This window comes from Haemaphysalis longicornis, unplaced genomic scaffold (assembly GCF_048455015.1).
Source record: "Haemaphysalis longicornis isolate Haplotype H1 unplaced genomic scaffold, Haemaphysalis longicornis Haplotype H1 scaffold_2, whole genome shotgun sequence".
In the NCBI taxonomy this organism is placed as follows: domain Eukaryota; kingdom Metazoa; phylum Arthropoda; class Arachnida; order Ixodida; family Ixodidae; genus Haemaphysalis; species Haemaphysalis longicornis.
In genome coordinates this window covers 154,785,197-154,806,751 of record NW_027526295.1, presented here as the reverse complement: position 1 = coordinate 154,806,751, position 21,555 = coordinate 154,785,197, and the positions used below count along the sequence as shown (strand labels likewise).

General features: G+C 46.2%; 1 protein-coding gene across 4 annotated transcripts in view; it reads right to left on the bottom strand.

The window, feature by feature from the left end:
- The window catches only part of LOC144169361 (activating signal cointegrator 1 complex subunit 2), a 50,255-nt gene extending 30,865 nt beyond the window's left edge, over positions 1 to 19,390 (bottom strand). For 2 of the 4 annotated variants that reach the window (XM_077698467.1, XM_077698468.1), the window contains exons 1-9: positions 19,251 to 19,390; positions 18,716 to 18,796; positions 17,252 to 17,454; positions 15,988 to 16,059; positions 11,140 to 11,254; positions 8,212 to 8,409; positions 4,793 to 5,019; positions 3,731 to 3,811; positions 2,006 to 2,020 (exon numbers count right to left, since the gene is read on the bottom strand). In XM_077698467.1, coding sequence (XP_077554593.1) covers positions 2,006 to 2,020; positions 3,731 to 3,811; positions 4,793 to 5,019; positions 8,212 to 8,409; positions 11,140 to 11,254; positions 15,988 to 16,059; positions 17,252 to 17,454; positions 18,716 to 18,796; positions 19,251 to 19,280 — 1,022 coding nt within the window. In that variant the 5' untranslated portion in view covers positions 19,281 to 19,390. The remainder of the gene's footprint in view (positions 1 to 2,005; positions 2,021 to 3,730; positions 3,812 to 4,792; positions 5,020 to 8,211; positions 8,410 to 11,139; positions 11,255 to 15,987; positions 16,060 to 17,251; positions 17,455 to 18,715; positions 18,797 to 19,250) is intronic. The other 2 variants (XM_077698469.1, XM_077698470.1) reach the window with 1 other exon arrangement.
- Between the last annotated feature and the right edge of the window lie 2,165 nt (positions 19,391 to 21,555).

Below are 21,555 nucleotides of genomic sequence, written 5' to 3'. Positions count from 1 at the left end.
CTCTGGTGTCTAGGCTTAAGGCTTAAGCTGTGTGGTTCTTCTTTAGGATTGGTAGCTTTGGTATGGCAAAACCAGATAATAGAGAGTTGCAGCAGAGAAAGAAATGGTCCTGGTACAACAGATCAATTGTACCGGGACACGTGCACACATGCGCATGTGCCACGAACTGTTTCAGTCCTTCGCATGCGCAGTGGCCCCAGACAAGCACCACCCACCATACCATGGTCTAGTGCAACAATCTTTTCCAGAGGTTTCCTGCTGACAAGCTCTGACTAGCACTTTGCTCACACAGGCAGTACAAGATGCATTTTGCTTGGTAGTCACTGGCTGGCTGACTTTGCCCAGAGCAGTGATGATCAAACTGTGGCCCCGAACTGCATGCATTAAGTGCTAACAAGTTGCAGCCAGGCTGTCCAATGACTCTTTTCTCCAGTCATATTTAATCATCCATGATGCAGTCGTGAGCCCCTTCTTTTAACTCTTTCGTTACGGTGGAAAATTGGCAGATTTTGAGTGCGGCTACAAAACTTTTTTTTTTCTCTTGAGCTACTGCACACATTTAGCATTGCTATATATGATACTGTAGCTTATAGAATGCTCTTTCAAACATACCAGCAGTTTTGTGAAAGGTACAATTATTTACAGTTGATTGGTCAAATAAGAGAAAAAAATGCACAAACAAGTATACAAAATACACATCGGCGATTGTACTGAGCCTAACAATTATTTTAGGAATTCTAAGATATATGAAATGTTCCTATGTTCCTAAGCTATGATTCAATATATACGTCAATGGTGTGCACCAAGTTTTGAATTTTTGCGGGCCGCCAACTAAGCGGCCCTGACAGCTGCGCCACTACACGAAGTCACTCAAGAGTAGGTTGGTCTCTCTAAAATATGCATCCAAGCATACTTGTTTGTGTTCTGACAAAATTCTTATCACTTCAGTGGTAAAAAAAAAGAAAAAAAAAGCCAGCGCTCTTGAGAAGCAGTGCGCATCACTTCGCAACGCTACTCTGACATGAGCGCGAGGCCATCTTGAAGGTGATAACGTGGTACGAATCGGTGCGTTTGACAAAATATCCCCGTCACACATTGTCCAGACCCTACACATGAAAGTAAAACTGCAGTCGTCAGATAAGAAGCACGTTTTGTTTATAAACACAGTGCAAAATCAAAAACGAACCTTACTTCCAGCACTTGTCAAAATCTGACACCACTGAATGGGAGCGTCTCTATCAGAACTAAAATCTGATGAATTCACATCGTTGCTAGAGTCATCACTACCACTGAGGTAAAAAAAATCAGCAGCTGCAGCTGCTGAAGTCCCTGCCACAATTGTCTGCTTTTGCAGAGCCACTGTGCACTGGATGCCATTTTCGTGCTACTTGCCGCTGACGCGGGTTCAAATTTCACGCTCGACGCCATCTCCGCACGCGAAATGTCAACAAAAGATAATAAAATCGGAAAAGGAGTTGTTAATAAATACACCAGATGGCGTGAGTTGTCTGCAACGTGCCGTTTTTAGCTTTCGTGGGACGTTTGATATCATCGAAACTGTGTGTACGATGGCCTATGACGCCATAGGAAAGAGATAAAAGCTTCGCCCAACTTTGTTTCAAGTTTTTTTTTTCCCTCGCTCTAAAGTGTATGCTTTCCAGTGACACAAAGCCTGGCAGATGCGAGTCCATAAAACCATTTGCTGAAAGCTTTCAGATTGACACATTCGCCTGCTCAAATAACGCAGTCTGAAAAATGCCACGACTTCCTGTTGGTGGTGACCAAAAGAGGAGTACAATCTAGCACGACATTTTTAATTTCTGTTAGGAGAGCTTTTTTACTCAGACAGTGTTGGTTTAAGCCGCAAACACTTTTTTCCCATATGGGTGGGATCTGGTGAATTCCTATTTTGTGGGCCCAGGAAAACCAAGGATGGGCAAAAAGTCATGCAGTGCTGTTGCATTATCGTGTGCAGTACCAGTGCTATTAAAACAGCCTTCCTCACCTTTGAGGCACCTCGCTGCATGAACAAAGAAACCACATCATTCGCATATTAGACACGCTTATCAGAGTCATTGTTCAATGAAGCAGGACAGCCCCTTTTGCTCACTTATTATTTCGTTTTGGATCGAAAAACAGCACACAGGGGGGATGAACAGAACACAGCAAAAAATCGTTACTACGCATTGTCCATGCGAGCACTGCAAAGGAAGGTGCAGTTCCTGAAAGCCAAAAAATTGCCAGGAAGCACTTCTTTCTTTTTTTCTTGTGTACAAGTTCCTTGGAAAGCATTTGAAAATATTATACAGCTCTTTATTCAGTATTTGTTTTGATCGATTTGATCTGATTATGAGGCTTAAGTGCCGACGCTACGCAGGCAATGAGGCGTGCCGTAGTGGAGGGCTCCGGATTAATTTTGACCACCTGGGGATCTTTAGCGTGCACCGAAATCTCGTACACACGGGTGTTTTTGCTTTTCGCCTCCATCAGAAAAGCGGCCGCCGCGGCCGGGAATCGAACCCGCGTCCTTGTGCTCAGCAGCACAACGCCTTAGCCACTCAGCCACCGCAGCGGGTTTATCTAATATTTACTAAGCTGCCAAGCTCTGAATTACTCCAAATCAAGTTTTTTTGGCCATGTTTCTAGCAGGGCGTCAAACTTGAAAATATACCAGTTAAGTTCTGATTCAGGTGGCTTCATTTCATGCTGATTCAGTTTGGGGTTGACTAAACAAGGTAGCATAGTGGTTTGTGAAGCGGTTCAGTAAGCATAAATTGACAAGTGCAAAAAAAAAGCACTTTATGCTTTACAACTTGATTTCAAGGTTGTGCAATCACATAAAATCAACCCCAAGTGGTCGCATGTTTGCTACCGCTATGGAGGAGAAACTGGGTTAAGAAAGAAGTAGACGGAACCACCTGGCTGAACTATTTTAACAAGTGTTTATTTGAACTTGCACAGCCAACGATAACACGGACAGAGTCCAATGAAAGGTTCGAATAGCGATAACTATATTTCTGGAGCCACCAGATGATGAAAATAAATTTTATCGAGTGTTCATAAATTAAAAAAAAAAATTGTAAAGATGCTCACGACTTTCAACCACAGCCAGTTAAGTACATAATAGCAGACATTATGGAACCCTATCTTGCACGTATGCATACATGATCTTGTATTGCAATCTGGTCATACGTAGTTGATGAGAATAGTTAAGGTATCAGTTTACTTTGAAACAATAAAGACAGTGGTGTTAACTACAGGCTGATATCCATACTTCCTCTATTCTCTGAAAGATTACAGAAAAAACTTTTTTCCTGCAGAATCAACTTTTTTCTAAAGCAGAATATCATTTCCAATTACCCACTGAAATTAGCATTTTTTCCTGCAGGATCAACTTTTTTCTAAGTAATATATCATTTCAAATTACCAAGATAGCTTTCAACGAGGCAAATCTACAGAAATGGCCCCACTGGCACACAGAGAAAGCTTATTACTTGATACATTGAAGAAGTTAACATTTCATTTATTTGTTGACTACAGCAAAGCTTTCAACAACCTGAATCACAGTATACTGCTCCCCATGTTAAAGAGCCTTCAAAATAACTTTGAAATGTTGGTCCACTTTCTGCAAATATAACCACTACCTCATAAGCGTCAATTGAGTTGTCACTTAACTTATCCCATTTTAAAAATGCACCAAAAAATGAGGCAGCTGGGGACAACTACTTACGGATCGAAGGACTCCAAGTTGTTGCGACGAACAAGCTCTTCCTTTAGAAGCGGGAAGGTGCCGTCAAAGAACTTTGCCAGCCTGCATATCGAATGACAAGAAGGGACGTTTGTGAGGCTTTGCATTTATATTATTTCAAATATCGCTTCGTGGCAGCTGCAACTCAACTCTTTCATTACCACGCCTATTCTAAATCGCTCAATTTGAATGATACCTTGGGAGCCCCTATTCATAGCATTCCAGACATTTCTGAAGCAAGCAAAGCTATTTGGGGATAGCTCAAAAAATGCCCTTTCAAAATCAGTGTTGTTTTCATTTCCGCAACAAAAACGTGATTTTTGACACACAATTGCATCACCTGGGTGTGGAAGCACGGCACAATCATTGCGTGCCACTGCTACCGAAGAAGAAGGCATGCCGCTTGTAATTACTGTGCATCAGCGTTTCGTTTTTGTTATAAGGGCATGAATTGTGAATCAGAAGATGATTTTCAATCATTAGGTTTGCACTCTGACAGTAATGGTCACTGGAATAGGCTGAAAATGTTAAGCAGTGCCTGTGTGCAAAGTTATTTTAGGATTTCATGCAGTTTTATTGCCTTTGCCTACATTGTTCTAGGTCGTGTTGTAGTTCTACTTACCACAGGACCATTCACAAACAGTTTACAAGTTTCAGTTTCGTTTCTGCACCGTGAAATTCATATTTGGCACTACTACGCAGTTACCCTACTTCAGGCCTATCTGCCATGTCACCTTTAGCACACGCTACTGATCCTCGAAAAAAAATGTCGCTCATGATTTCATCCCACCCTTACCCAATTTCTGCGATAGGAACTTCTGATAACACACAGTCAAAAGATAACACGCAGTCGCCAGATATCAGTTCTGACAAGAAGAGCCCTTCTGATTCTGACTGTAGAGACTGTATGGCACAATTACCTACCTTTGCTTGCGAAAAGTAGAAGCCCAGACCAGAATAGTATAGCAGAGCCATGTGCTAAAATGGCATTGCCTATTTGAAACAGAGAGAAGAGAGAGAGAGAGAGAGTTAAAGGGGAGAGACCTGTGTCCCACATTCTCGAGGGTGAAGATTTTGGCAGCTGTGGGGTAGACCTCGAAGAAGGTGGCCTGGCTCGTGGCGATGTCCACCACGTAGTGGATGCGCTCCAGCAGCTTCCAGAAGGGCATCTGGCGCAGCTCAGAGGCGTCCGCCGCGTCGTCCAGGCGGCGCGGGCCGCCTCCCACATCGTCTTCTGGCGACTTGATTGACTCCTCAGCCCGCTCCAGCGCCTGCGGACACCGACCACACCACACGCTCTAGCAGCGACTGAACATGCTGAGGTCAGCCACACGTGGATTGTGAAGCGTGCCACACGGTGTAGGATTTACGGATTAATCTGGACCACCTGAAGTTCTCTTAGTGCTCATTGAAGTTGTGCACAGTTGGGTGATTTTAATTCTGCAGCCACCAGGAAACCAGCCACCTCAGCTGGGAAAGAAACCGGAAACCTTCAAATCAGTAGCACAGGGCCCCATCCACTGAGCCACTACGGCGGGCGTGGGCCATAAGAGAAGTTTTCAGTTTTGGCCACCTGGCGCCATAACTATATTTACATTCCAAATAAACCTCTTCAATTCCCCTGCCCTGGCTTGAATAATTCAACCAGTGCAGGACTCCGAGTCTTGATTTGGTGCTGCTCTACATTACGCCTAGCACCAAAAGAAGCTAGCTACAGAGGTCCCCAGAATTGAAAAAGGAAAAAAGGAAAAAAAAAAAAAAAAAAAAGAAAAAAAAAGTGGGGGTGGGGGGAGATTAATGAAAACATAGTGCCCGTTTCATTAACCTACAATTTGAAGGAAGTATGCACAAAATGACTAAATTTTACCCCCATTATTTGCCTAGTACGAAGACCCGAAAACTGATGCACGAAGACCCGACAACGCAACAAGAGGTGTAGTAGACTCTCGGTAATAGATCTATAAATCTCTCAGGTAGCAAAAAAGTATACTCAAGCCTCGTTATAATGAAGTTGAAGGGGAGCCGTAATTATTTCGTTGCATCAATTATGACAGTTTATGGCAATGTACGCTCAGTTAGGCGCACAACCCCCCCCCCCCTCCCCTCCCCCTGAACAACCATCAATTTTTATACCTGATGCAAGAGATTGGAATGCTGGTGAATACTGCCATATTTGGGCCCAGGCTGTTCCTTTTAAGCTACAGAAAAAGAAAAGGCCGCATCTATTGACAAATATCAAATTTCTTAAAAGCAAAAACAACTTTACCAGTTTTACTTTGCTGCAGGGCCTATAACTGTGTTGAATAAACTGACATTTAACAAAACCACAACAAAGTTCCAATGCTCTTAGGCTTTCTCTTATGAGACACTGCCATGGTGTTTGCCTTTTCGTTTACCTACCAATATTGCTTGGTGCATGGCATCTTTATCATTTGTTTCAAAGAGTCCACGAAAAGAAAATACAGCTTGGTTCAATTTGAAAGAACTACCTCTAGGTAACTCACTCAGCTGCCTTGCAGCCAAAGAAACACGTTTTTTAACCGGAAAAATGCAAGAAATACTGAAAAAATTTAGAATTTCTAGTTACAGTGACGTAATGTGAGCAGGATTGACACAATAAGGGCCAGCACTAAAAACATACTGTATTTACTCAAAAAAGTCGTTAACAAAACTCGGGGGTCGGCTTAGATTCGAGGATGCGGCTTTCCTGCCACCGCTAGACACTCAATGCATCTCGCGGCTACAGGCTTGCAGCTGGCAGGTTTTCAATGGGTTTTCAGAACTCTAAGGTTTTCAGGCTCCATTTTGCCTGTTTGAACTTTGTGAACCATATGTTGTGAACCCAGCTCTCAGCGTTCTATGCTGGCTTGTGTATGTCGTCGCGTGACCTCGAGAAGCGCCCGTGTTTGCAGCACAATGGCGCCCACCAAGCAGTTACACTACACCGCAGCTTTCAAGCGGAAGGTAACTAGTCTTTGAGGCCGAGATAACTTCAAACCTCCAAGCACAGCACAACTTTGGAATAAATGAGAAGAACGTGCGCCGGTGGTGGAAGCAGCGGAACTAACTTTTCAACTGCGCCGCTAAACGAATTACCTTTACAGGACCCAAAACAGCTGGACACCACAAGGTGGAGAAGGAAGTCACTGACTTTATCCGGCAGCAAAGACAGGGTGGAATGCGTCTGACGACGGAGATAATACAGGCGAAGCAAGGGAGATCTCAAACATTCAAGGCGTCATGCGGGCTCAGTTCAAGGCCAGCAGAGGCTGGGTCACTCGTTTTATGAAGTAGTTTGCGGTTCGGGTTCAGCCCGCGAGTGAGCATTGAACATGCTGCGACAAGCACCGCAAAAAATAAAGTGCATGTTCTAGTCTCGGTCCAGTGCCTTTTTTCTTTCGACTTGCATTCGAGGCAAGCTTTTTTTTATTTTCTGACTTTCTGAATTTCGGGGGTCGGCCTAGAATCACGTCCGGCCTAGATTCGAGTAAATATGGAAGTCATCAGTGTGCTAACTGCACGTTGGCTTTCAAGTCATACGACTGAGCGGAAGTAGAGGCCTTAAAGAAGTACTGACACAAAATTCTCGTGTTATGCTTTTTCGCTGGTATGGGTGCCTATCAACCCACTAATCACAGAATGGCACATTAGATGGTCGATCGCAGCGTAAACAATCATTTACGGTGCCGTTTATTCCTGTCAGTTCCGGTTTCGACAACGCAAACACCGCGCGGCCGCCATGACAGGAGGTAGCACCTGACGTCACCATTCTTGTCACACTACTGCCAGTCTGGATGCGTGCGTGTGCGCCCAGATTGGTCAAGGTTTTCACCATCCCTAAGCGCCCGGGCAGCATGACGTCAGTCCCAAAACCATGACGCGATACATACGGCGTAGTAGCGCGCACCAACCACAGCCAGCGCGTCAGCTACGTCACGGGAGCCCCAACGTCAGCAGTTTGGGGCAAGGAGCAGATGATGTCATGCTGGCCCGCTCTGGGCTTTCTTGTACGGGCAAAATATCTTATACTGAACAGTTACTGTTGAAACTTGCTGGGAGTATCTATTGGTAAAAAGGAAGCATTTTACATAGTTATCTCAGCTTTTAAACTTCGTGTCACTACTCCTTTAATTAATACAATCACCCAGTCATGTTCCTAGCGGTGGCTTAGGTCAGCGGCCGCCAATCGCACAAGATTCTGTGACATCCCGGAGACCTTGCCAAAAAGTGGCTTGTGAGTCACAACTGCCCCGTCCATTTTCTTGAATATTTCGATTATTTGTTTGAAGTTTGCAATAAAAGCGGTAACATTGTTATCCGGACAAAGCAGTCTTTTTAATTACCTAAATGTGAATTTTGTTATCATGGCCACTTGTGTCCGAATGTCCCTTGGACACTAATCTAGGCATGTCAGGCTGGTGCAACTGGCTCCACCCGCGAGAGGGAGGGGAAACGCAACTTGCCAAGAGCATGGTGTCCTCAGTGTCCTTCAGGTCCGAGGTGTACTTGGGCTGGCAGCTCATGATGTGGTTGATCATGCGGCACACCAGGTCGTGGTTGCCCCGACTGAACATCGTGCACACGTCCATGATCTTGGGGATGTCGAAGATGAAGTTGTCATAGATGGCGTCCGCAAACTTGTCCTTGTCGATAAAGTTCAGCTGCCGAGGGCACAAAGAGACAAGAAACCCGTTAGAAACACACCTCCAAACTCAACACAAGGGGTGGGCATGCCCATAACAGTGTCGGAAAAGAACCCAAAAAGGAGAAAGAGAGGAGGGGGAAGACAAACAAATGAGACAGAAAAAGAAAATACTCATAAACTTTCCTCAGACGCCAAGGTCTCGTGTAGCTGAGCCCAAGTCTGCGGTCAGAACCAAAGCCACTGAAGTCAAAAGTTCGTCTAAATAGATAGACACATCCCCAGAAAGCCGATACGCCAGTCCCTGGGGCAGTACCTTGAAAATAATCGCGTAAATAATCAAAAAGTGACGCTACCAGTCACCCAGCAGAGATGAGGTAAACAGCAACTGAGTGGATGTGCCAAGAGTCACGTGACGAACAACAGAACGAGAACCGTGCACACAAAGTCTCAAATAGGCATTAGCACATAAAATCTGTCTTTGCATGCTAACGTTCATAAGACAAACAATTATTAATGCACAGGTATAACTCAAGCCGTGCCAACATTTGCAAGCTGCCAAGCCGCGGAGCCGGTAGCAGTAGCGATGGTTATAATTGCAGGATCGGCATAGTCACATGCCTGTTATCTCCTAATTTACACCATGGCGACAAGTAGCGCGTTGGCCTTCCATGGTTGAGCTCTTCTGTGGACAGTAATTTGCCCCTGATAGAAAAAGTGTTTTACTCCCTCACACAGTGCTGTCTGCACGAACAAAGTTTTGCACCCAGGCCGGCAGCCGAAACCGTGTGTGTGTTGTGGTCACGTTCGCTTCGCAATGAAACGCAACGGTGAGCTCCTGCGGTTGGACTGAGCTTACTTTACAGGAATTATCACTAGTGACGATTCAACCCACACCGTGTATGTAGATTTTGCGCGACTTTTTTTTAAAACCTTCTTGGCTAGCGTCGGAGTGAACTAACTTGTTCGCCCCTGTAAATCGCAATAAGCGAGTGCAACTTTTACGACAAACGAGAGGCAGTCGATTGCCTGTTAATTTTGCGCTTCGGCCTAAGCGCATGCTTTGAGGCCGAACCATTCCTTGATCGTCTTGAAGTTGAATAAAATGCGTGCGTCAAACCGGGTCTTTTGATTCAGGGCGTTCTGTGCCGCTATGCTTCCACTACGGTGCGTACTTAGGTAAAATGATATTTGTATCATCTTATGCACGTTTTTCATCTCACACTGGCGCCAAGGCGTTTGTTAGTAGTGGTTTAGGCACTAGAAGAAGCTCTAGGCACACTTCTTGAAGATGGGCTAATAAGCGACTCGCTTTGCAAAAAATTCAACAGACGCCGCAATAAGCGTTACCATATCACCACCGAAAACTGACGAAACGTTCTACTAAAACTCACGCTGCGGTGCCGACACAGCCACAAAAATTTAGCATTGCACGGTGTTACAAGTAAAACTAACAGATGGCGCCACACACTGTTGTGCTGAGTGCATTGAAGCAACTAAAACCCGACTATCCATAACAAAAATGAAAATCAAAAGAGCGCCCCTGTCATCGTTCGGGCTATGGTTGCGCTGTCCGCTAGACATTTTGTAGGTAAAGTAAGAGGCCGCACAGCACATTCACATTGTTTACCCACCATCTCTCGTCCCGTGCAGCACCAAGATTGACGCACAGCGAGTGGCGGGTAATGGAAATATAGGCGGGTAAGTTGTGTTGTGATATGTGCCGAGTGCACGACATGTGGCTCCTGCGGTAGGTTTTAGTTTTCCAGCTAGACTACACCGCTGCCTCACTTGCTTCCGGAAACTGTCTCCATCACGCGAAACGTCACGAAAAGGCACGAGGAATGATTTTCATTTGGTAACTTCTCAGCAATTAAAGCACCTTTCGCCACCAAATAAATGCTGACAGGGTTTCGAGGCAGTTGAACTTTCGTCTGAGCCCAACTTGATATCTGCCTTCAGTGTCCCTTTAATTACTGGCTGGCATAGCCATTTAATAATGGTGGTAAAAACATTCACAGAACGAATCCATGCATACATAAAATTTTATGCACACTCAAAGATTCCCATTAATTTATAGCACACCATACGGCATACCTAGCCTCTTTAGTGATGCTTTTGTATATTGTAAAGCTAAATGATAACGAGCCAGAAAATGAACAAAAGCTTCGTTCCAGTAAGGAAACAAGAAGAAAAAAGAAAAAACACTAGTGCATTAGCCTGTGCAAATGGGCCAGGATCACCCAACATACAGGGTGCAGGCACAGCTTTTGTAGCCAAGAGAATCAACTTCAGTGCCACGAAAGTACACAAGAAAATGTACGTTGCTGCATCGCACAAGTGTTTTGCGTCCCACAAAAACGTCAGCTGTTCACACGATTCCCAGCTGGGTCGTGGAATCAAACCTGTCGTCCACCTGTTCATGTGGCAAACCATCTACAGTTGCAGCAGCAAAGTGAGATGCAGAAAGCGAATTGAGTGCAAAATTGAAGGATTGGTAGAAGCCGGGACAGTCACAAGCACGTCTCTAAAATTGGCTCTCAAATCAAAACATCACAGCTCCCTCTTGGAAGCTGCAGAGACGTGGCAGCAGCCCCCTAGCATCAAAGCCTTCCCTGTCACAGGTTAGAATTTTCACGTGGTTAGCAGCTAACTGAAGGAATGATCCCAAGTTCAGGGAAGCTAAATCGCTGCCAAGTATTTCCATGCTGGCTCCCCAGGGTAGTGGTCAGTGGTGGCCCCCTTTCACCTTAGACTCCTTGTTGGTGGAAAGGCGGAGGAAATTTCGGAAGACCAGCTTGTGCACTCGGTCCTCAGCCTCTTCCATCTGCTTGGTGATGAGGTACCGGTGCAGTGCCGTGTACCTGTGCAGGGGGAGAGGAGAAGGACGGCATGATCATACCGGAGCACAAGTCTCCATGGAGGGGGAAGTAGTGCTATGGAAGAGATGACAAGCCCATCTGAAAGCAAAGTCTAGGCATCTATAAACAAACCTAGCGCATAAGGAGCGAATCAGCGTAAGCCATGTGGGCATGGCCACACTTCTACTAAAAATTAAAGCTATTCCACTCAACGTGTGACACAGGTGGCACCCAATGCTGCCCCATCTACGACACCCGTGCCCAGGAGGAGTGTGCAACAGCGGAGACCGCCAGACCATTATTCGCCAGGGTAACAGGCGTCGTTTGTGTTTGTGTTGGACAAACAAACTTGGGGGTGAGGGGTGTGACAAGTATGTGGCACCCCCCGACCCTAACCTTCGTTGGCCACTAAGCTTGGTGGCCCCGCCAGGATCGGTGGGAAACATTGTGCACGGCTGGCCAATAAACATCCGACGAGCACAGCAGCTCGCGGTCAGTCACTGTCACCACAAGCACGCTGCGGGTCATCACTCAGCAGGAGGGTACCGCGAAGTGCAGAGGAGTGATTCGCCATAATGGGCTGTAGCGCCGTTATCCGCTCACTGTTACCACACAATGCAATTCAAATTTCCCGCCTCTGCAGTGCCCGTGCGCCAACTGCCTGAAACTGTGCCAGCGGGAGTTCTGTTCCTTTTGTGCTCGCTTTCCCTCCTGTACATGCCGGCGTTGCACTGCCACTTTTTTTCGCTTACTATCGTAAAAACCAGCCCAATGAGCATTCGTAACTAAATGAACACGGGCGCTGGCAGTTAATTTTGTATATTTTGCCTCAAATGTACCTGCAGTTTTCTTTGCGCTAAACAACGGAGAGATACATGACAAGTACCAATGGTCCACGAGTTTCGAACGCTGATGACTATATAAACCGCTTGGCGTTCGAAGCATCTGGGTTACGCCATGACGACGGAACGCCGTGTGGCTCTACTGGGGTCCAGTGAACGAGCTATGGCGACAAGGTGAGCCCTTAAAGTGCTCTGCACTTAATAGGGACAGTCAGGCTTATGGCCATGTTCTCGAAGCTTTCAGACCAGCCAGGGGCCCCCTACAGGGGTCGTGGCTGATAGTTGATGGCCACTTTCACTAGTGGAGCAGATGATGATTCTTAGTGCGATTACCCCCCGCCACACTTGTGTAACTTTGTTTTTGCCAACAGTTCGATTCGGCATGAGTAATGTGATGACAAGCTGAGCCGCCGTTACCCATGTCACTCATGACTGCAGGCAGAGCCATGCACGTCGCTGCCCGCCTAGTCACACAGTTCTGTCTGCAGGACCCGGAATAAGCGTGGAGCACTTTCACACGCAGAAACACTTCATGCTGCTTTGCCTTGTTCACCACTTATGCACATTGCAGCAAACCTGCAAACGCAACTAGGCTATCGCTGAAGACGACAATGCTAATGGGAAAAAACTTAAAGCCCCTTTCTTAGAAGAAAGATGGTTGAAACATGGAACTTTCTTTCTCCATGCAAACTGAGTCAAATCAAAGTCCAAAATCCACGCTCCCAAGTCCAAGATTCAAACTTCCAAAGTCCAAAGCCGAAGCCCACTTCAACTCAGCAAAAGTCTGAAGCCAATGCCCATGCAACGAACCCAAAGGAAATGCTGAGCGACCCAAATGCGGTCATAGTGCAATGCGACAGACGTCGGCTTCACAACACAAGGGACCCAGGTTCGATTCCAACCATGGGAAGCGTTTTTTTCGTGTTTACAGCATAATCATGCGACCTTCCATTGAGTAAAGTTGCATTTCCTGCAGTGCTTCTTGATTACGACACCGCCATCAGTGGGATTAAGAAAGCTTTGCTATAAAAACAAACTCTTAAGGTAGGTCAGAGGCTACCTTAATAAGGAGATTCCATTCACCAGTAAGATCCCAAAAAGATAGCAGCACTAAGAGGTAGAAGTTAACCTTCTGAATATAGATATTCAGGTTTAACGTTCTATGAGGTTTAACATTCCGACACTACACAGGCGATAAGGGGCGCTGTAGTGGAGGGCTCTGGATTAATTTTGACCACCCGGGAATTTTTAACGTGCACCGCAATCTCGAACACACAGGCATTTTTGCTTTTTGCCTCCATCAGAAAAGTGGCCACCGCGGCCGGAAATCCAACCCGAGTCCTTGGGCTTAGCAACACAACACCTTAGCCACTGAGTCACTGCAGCGGGTAGATTCAGGACTCTCTAATATGAAGATAGTAGGAGCAGTCGCAGACTGCTCAATGGCACTGGCATTATACAGCAAAAGCCCGTTAATTCGAACTCGAAGGGACCAATAAAATTGTTCGAATTAGGCAGAGTTCAAATTAGCGGGAGGGCGCTAGAATGGATGGACATCGTGCCACACCACGCAGGCAGAACACAAAGAATCCACCTCTGGACTCGTTATCACGAATTAGGCGCTACTACACGTGCTGGCAGGTGATTTCGTAAATAATTGTCATGGAGGTCGAACAGCGAACGAAATTAATGGATCATTCAGTTATACGCCAGAAACAGGCACTGACATGGCATTTATGTGAGCAGTGAGCCATAATGTCGAAATTATAACGCTGTTTATGCGTGAAAACAAGTTTGCTTACTAGGCAGGGTCGAGGCAATCAAACTTTAAAGTAATCAGTATTATGCATTTGCTTGCGTTTCTTCTGTCACGACTCCATGAGAATTGCTTGGAACTTGCCGAAGAGCTCCAGCGCAGAGTCAGAAGTCTCATCTGCTGAGAAATACCGTGCTGCAACATCCAGCCTCGACACTACTTCGTAAATAATTGGTTTGGATTTGCAACACATTGCAATCACTCTGGGCCAACTTCTTCTGCGAGGAACAAAAGAAACCAGGGGATCCCAGTTCGAATTAACCGTTCTGGATACCGATGCATTTGAATTATCGGGAGTTTTCCCTTATTGAAATATACAGGGCTGTGCCGGGACCAGGGCGTCAGTTCGAATTAACCGTAAGTTCAAATTATCAACCGGGTTTGAATTAACAAGCTTTTACTGTACCGAGTATCCTGAGCTTTGAACCAGCAACACAACTGCACTCCCACTTGCTGCCAACATCTCCAAGTAAAACCCAGGGATTTTAACACTGGTACAATTCTATGGATAGCACCAATAAAACTGTGATGTTGTCCTTGTTGGACAATTGCAGGAAAAGTAAAGGCAGAAATCACTGCAGAGACTGTCGACGGAATGTGAAGCACCTACGAACCCGATACCTTATGAGGAGTGAGATCACTCAGACCTTGATAAAGTCAGCAATGAAGAGCACAAGCCACACGTGCCGCACACTCCGAAAATTAAAATTAAAAGACTGCAGCTCAGTGACTGTCAGATTAGATTTTGCTTTAATTCAAAGCAATGTCCCCTTCCCAGCATATGTTCCTGTTTAACAGTATCTGAATGCTTAGAAACTATATACAGAGAATAACTGACCTCAGTAGTGGGTGCTGCTTTGCACAACTACACAAGCCACTGGGTTTCAACTCTCGGCTGTGAAAGTTGTTTACCTGACGGAGGCCAAAAATAAAAATGCCCATGCGTACAAGATAAACGTGCAAATTAAAGATTCCCCGGCTATCTAAATTAATCCGTAAGTTGTGGGATTTCTATGGCCCTGTTCACGTTTCCTTAGATGCTAGATTACGGGCAGTTATCCGCCGGCCCTGAGCAGCTGTCAGTTGGCAAATGCCACGACCCCACTTGGGGAAATTTTTCCATTCCACTGTTTGCACGTTTCCTCCCCGCGACCTAGGTACGTCACATTCAATTACACCCTCACAGGGTGGGCTCCCAATAGTCCCCCACGGGACTTCAGAAGCAGGCAGCACGCCTGACACCAATTGCTTCCTGCTTGCTGATTCGCATCACCCTGTATATGGCCACATAAGGCCAAGCTACTCTTCCAGCGACCCTGACTGCCGGTTGTGAACACCACATTCCTGTATGTGTCGTACGTATACTGTCTGTCTTGAACATACTTGTGAATACTGTAGCTAAAACAAAGCTCTTTTGTTCATCCTGCCTTTCAGAGCTCATCTTTGCCCTGTCGGCAAGTCGAACCTGTCACACTGTCCACATGAAGCCACGTAACACTCGGCGGATATTGTAGGTGTTGGGGCCCACCTTAGCTAGCTAGCTAGCTAAAAGGATTTTCTATCTTTGTGGTCTGCAAGCCCTTCGTTAGAGCAAAGCAAAGCTCTGGCTTTGGTGCCCCATGCAGAGGCTGAAAGGGTCAGCCTGGGGACTTGTGCATCCCTCGTGTAAGGTACCTCTAAAACTCTTTTCACCACCTATATGCCCTTGTACTCTCTCCTCTAGGAAGGAGATTCCGTGCGCAAAACATAACACATTTTTTGCCCTTTACCTATTCCTGGCTTCCTACAAGAGTGCACAAAGTCCTATTTTCCATCCCCTCCGCTACACATGGGACTACCACTGAACAAACAAAAGTATAGGTTATTAGTAATGTGCACACAAGAGATGGGGATGACAGCTCTGAAGACTTGGCCCCTTGTTGTCCCCCTCTCCCTCCCCCGTCTTGTAAAGCAGTTAGCACCAGCCTTCAGTTTAGGTCAAGCTCACAAAATGCTTGGCTCATGCATAAAAAGCATTTTAAGCGTGTGAAAAGGTGAAACAACTTCCTGCGCAGCAGACTGTTTGAAAGGGTACATACCTTGGTGCCAGGCGTAGGTAGGACTCCAAGAGCTGGTGAAATCCATCGTCGTAAAGAGCGTGAGACCAGAACCTGGACAGTAGAGAAGTTTCTGTAAGCGCTCAGATCTCCTGTCCCCTCAGTAGCCAGTTAACTGCTCTGACCATGCAAAAAGACCTTACATATTCAGTGGAGCCCTGACAATACGACTTTCAAGGGACCTCGTGAAAGCGTCGTGCAACCAAGGTGTCATATGATTGGGGTAAACGCCGCCCTAGTACACCATCTCATGCGGCAGGTGGGCTAAGAAGCTATATCTAGCACATTCTCGCGTGATCTGCGAACCCCTAACTGGAATGTCAAGTTTCTAAACAAAAAGCGCATATTATGCGCACCTCCCCTCTCCCTCGATCAAAGCACACTCACCCTGGCCATCTGCCAGTCTACAATAGTTGGCAATCACTTCTCGTACCGACAAGTTTTCACAACATAATAGTTCATTGCTGAGAAAAAATGTTATGCAGGTCACATTTTTAATGTTATTTTTTTTTATAGCATCTGGAAAGAGTCAAGCTGAGCCTTTAAAATAGGGTGTCGGACTGGGCCAGGGCATGCACTGCGTACTCCGTGTACTCTTGCACGGATACATTTATTAAAAGAAATATAAAAAACAAAATTCCTTTCGTCCAAAAAGTTCAGGGCATAGAACTCCCCTTGGCATTACCACTTTCGAAGCAGAAATCATAGCCATTTGGCCATGATACTTTATTAACAAAAGAACGTAACCAAAAGGTGTTTTTTTAAAGACATTTCCCCTCCCACCTCCGGTCTCTACCAACTTATCACTTTGAAGGCCAAATTGACACCCTACAAAAGGATAATACTAGTCAGATAGATTCCAACAGACCAAAAACTTGCTGAAGTGGTCCAAGAATGTAAATCACTACATTAGGAACATGCAAGTGCTGCCTGACAACAATGCTTGCATACTCTCACAAGAGAGATGCCATTGTTGACATTAGGCAAAAAAAAAAGGGGAGAATCCTTCCGTACGCAGGCCTGGAAGGCCCCATGACTCAATACACATACGCACAAATATTACATGCCCACAATGGGGGGATTGACCAAGAACAAATTGAATGCACGTACTATAATTACGACTTGTTTGGTCACTTGTTTTTCTCATTTTCTACAAAAGCCCACTTCATTCAATGACTTCCTCAAGAAAAAGCCACCAGGCACTTTCTTTTTTTTACCCCCTGCTGTAGCCTTTCAGTGTACTCGCCTGTTGTGGGGAATCCGCAACATCTTGGTCAGGTCGTCCCCGATATAGGACATGCGCTGCAGCCACTCGTCAATCTCTGCACTGTACTTTTCAGCCAGGCCGTCAGCCTCGTCGGCACAGATGGACATGAGCTCGTCGAAGGTGAAGATGATGCGCGCAGGCCTGTACTTGAGCCAGTAGATGGGCTCCACAAAGCCCTTGCCCTGGAACGAGTGTGTGTACACAATAAGGGAACGTATATTGAAGCGCGTACCCCTCTGCTCAATCTCACCACAGACAACGGCTGGACCCAACCAACACTGTACCGGTCATCTGACAGTGGCACAGTCGAGCCCGCTTCTAACGAACACATCAGGAAACTGAAATCAGTTTCTTACATCCACTTTTCACTGTATCTGGACACAAAATATATGTATACAAATGGTAACGGCAGACGGAGATTTGTTCGTTATAGCCGCTATTTCATTAAAACCAGGTCTGCTATAAGTGGGCTGTACTATCGCGCCCAATTTGACTCGCAACAGGCGAGCGGCCGCCGCAGCTGCTCCCCGGGAGGCGGTGGCGCCTTGCAGCGAAGCACTCGAGAAGTAAAGGGAGAGGGGGCCCACTCTTCCGATAATCATCAGCAACCCCCGAGTGCTCTGTTGCCTTTCGCGCTCCGAATGCGGTGCGCATGAAGCTGCGCGATGTAGCTCAGCTTGGCGCAGCCTTGCGACTCCAGAATTGTGGTAAGGCAAATATAGCGGCGCAGTGGCCATCAGTGACGTAGATGAAAGCATAATAGTGCATTTCGTACCGTGAGGCATTGTCAGAATTAGAGGCAGAAGCAGTAAATAAAAAAAATGTCGTCAGCCAGTGTTTCAGATATCTTTACTTGTGTGGAAGATTGAACGTTATTGATATTTCGCGACGCCCTATTATTGCCAAGCTTGAAGGCTTGCGCATATGCGCATAATAGCATTGCAGCCAATGATAAAACTTATCGCTGGCGATGCGGTAAGCGGCCCCGAAAACTTCTGAGGTAACAATTTATACCAGCCGCAAAGGAAAGAAGCCACCAATGGTGCACACGGGGGTTGCTGATGATTATCGGAAGAGCGGACCCCCTCTCTCTTTACCTCTCGAATGGTTCGCTGCAAGGCGCCACCGCCTCCCGGGGAGCAGCTGCGGCGGCCGCTCGCCTGTTGCGAGTCAAATTGGGCGCGATAGTACTGGATAATCGAGTTCCCATACAGTCACCACAAAGCGATGACTGCTAGTGATGTTATGCGGGTGATAAGAAATAAGCCAGTAGCAGCCTCAGTTGTCTTCTAGTTTCTGTTACCATTTTGAGACAGCTTATTAAGCGTACCATCCAGATGCTCTGGAAAGACACAGCCTAAAGGAATTAATGCAGTTCACAACCTCACTGTTGCATCTCTACGTGCAAGTTGGAAATATAGGGGCAGAACAAAAGGAACATACTAGTGCTGGGACTTGGATTGGCTGGCCTTGCTTGTCAACAACATTCATCACCCTGTCATGCAAAGCCACACCTGTGGAGTCCTGGAAGGTAAAATCGGCAATACGCTATAAGATACGAGCAACGCAATTTTGCACGCCTTGTTTGCGTGCCGTGTTTCACTGCGCTTTAAAACGAACGCAGGCATCGGACACTCAGCAACCTGAAACTTTAAGCATGTGGAATGAAAAGAAAGCAAGAAAAAGTTCGCATTTCGGAACTTAGCTCCACGGGATCGCTTTCGCGGCGTGCAATCAGCCCTTGCGGTCAACTGACAACGCTTCGAAGCCTGCTCTACGCGTTTATTCACCACGACACCGCTTTTTCTTCTTAAAGATCAGAACGAGCATATGTTCCGTAAAAATAAAGAAGTAAAAGGCCACACGCTGATTACGTCAAGAGGGAATCAACGCGATCGGCTAACAGACGCCGGCGGAAAGGTGCATCCGAAAGAAACACACAATTAAGCAGGTTATAGACGCAACATTTTAAACTTGCCGTAGGTTCTTTTTTGTTGCCGGACGCCATCGTTCCAAACAGCCAACATAGAGGAACAAATTAGACTTCGTCAGTTGTTGGTGTACAAAAGCACAGAACCAATGCCGCTTGACAGAAACAGAACAGCTCGTGGCCCAGCTGATCATGATGATGATACAAACATTAATAAAAGCAACACAATCAACGTGTATCAAAACGTGAGCAAAATATTAAAAACACCAGCGAATAATACTGTTATTTACAGTTAAAACCAGCGTTCTTTTTTAATTTGTTTTGGGGCACCTTCGTGATGTTGTTCTCACGAGCACAAGGGCGGGAACCAGAGCTGAAATCATAAGTTCGAACCCTGTTCTGTGTTCGAACCATAGGGCTGAAATCCCAGCGAAACGATCAGGATATCTCTACGACTGCAACATAGGCTGAAAGGCAATCAGCTCTCGTATCAGAAAGGTGTTTATTTCTTTCGCAACAGCGTCAATAATAGGGCGGCTGGATAGCACTGATCAAGCCTTCCTCCATAAATCAAGCCAACCAAAGCCGGCCAATCCTCCATGCGATCCATCATGGAGGATGCGATCGAACATCGAACTCTTCGCCTGTCTTCGCGGTGAACTGCATATTCCGACTGCTGAGCCATAGACTCTGTGGCTGAGCGTCGGTTTGTGCTCTCCAACGCGACTGTGGTTCTAGGTAATGGGTGCAGCGTGGCCAAGAACTGCACGAGAGGGCGTCTCTGGACGCGTCATGGGGACTCCACTGCGAGTGACTTCCGGATGTGCCCAAGCCCTTGCCAGTGCAAGTTATTTGTTTCTGCGTCCCATCGAAGTTTTTAGTGCGCTAAAGCCTTCACGACACTATGGTTATCTTCACCGGTCCTGAAAAACGCCAGTGGCCACCTGAACGAGGCCTTCATTGGCACGTTATCCGTGGACAGCAGCATTCGACAGACCCACGGAGAATGGCGCAGTGGTAATCACTGAAGTGCATTACATTGAAAGAGGCGTCATGGCTGTTTGGAGTGCGTATTGTATCCGCGGTTTGGTGTCAACAGCAGTGAGCCCGCCCTTCAACTTGCAGGAGCTGTGGAAATGCTGTATAAATGCTCTTCGAAGCTGTATACCGCATCTTCGAAGAGTGGCTAAAGTGTTCGGCAAAGGCGTCTACAAGGTCGGCTTGTTCATCACGAATTCCGGAATGAAAGCTGGTCGTACGTGAAATACAAGTTCACAGGATTTGTTGAGCTAGGCTCCAGCATATGTCGTTTGTGCTTGCCGTCGTCCCCATTTGTTTTAGCGCCCTACTGCAGACATGAACCAACTCGCTCAACAAGTTCTGTGATTTTCGTATTTCACGCGAAACTTTCGTTCCGGTATTCGTGATGAACAATTAAGCCTACCTACCTTGTGGATGCCTTTGCCGGTCACTTCCTTCGCCGTCTTTCGAAGCTGTGGAATACCTGTTTATGTCATTTGTGTCTATCTTCGTCCTCGTCTGTTTAGCGCTCTATTCTATTTACTGGGCATGAGAAGGACAGCGTTCCAACGCGACCACCCTGGCTGTGTTCCAATCAACGTTTTTAGAAAAACGTTGGTTCCAATTCACGTACGGCTTGGTAGACAGGTTACGAAGCAATCTAATTGGATGTCTAAAGGAAGCAGAATTGAAACGGTGCAGCGGTCACCAACGCAGATGACAACTTCGTAGCAGACGTTGAGGCACGCAAACCGCAGGTTTCGTAAATATTATTACCGTTATTATTAGAAACATCATGTGATTTAATAACTAAACAAAAGCACCTTCACCACTAGTAATTTATATTAAATATTTCAATAAAACAACGAGGTAATTTTTCACAACAATAGTACACAAAGAGGTGGCGCTGGAGTCACTGAGTATTTTAGGTAGCCTGCCAATCACAAAGTTATAACTTCATAAGATTAACGTTTCGGCTTCCACAGACATAGCGTTGGTCACAATAAAAGAGAGAGAGTACAAATGTGCACCTTAAGTACGCCTCACGACACTGCCCAGGTCTGAGGCATACTTTTGCACTCTTTTATGACCAAGGGTACGTGTGGGAGCCGAAATGTTAATCTCTTGAAGTTCTTAACTTTGGGGTCGGTGTCCCTGCCGCTAAGTTTTCTACGTGCATTCTCACCAGATGGGCTTCCGTCATACCCTTGACCAGGGCCGTAGCCAGAGAAATTTTTTCCCGGGGGGGGGGGGGGGGGGTGTATGGATTTTGGGAAGGGAGTAGTTTTACTGAAAGCACCAGTAAGTATTGCTTACGTGCTGCCTGGAAAAG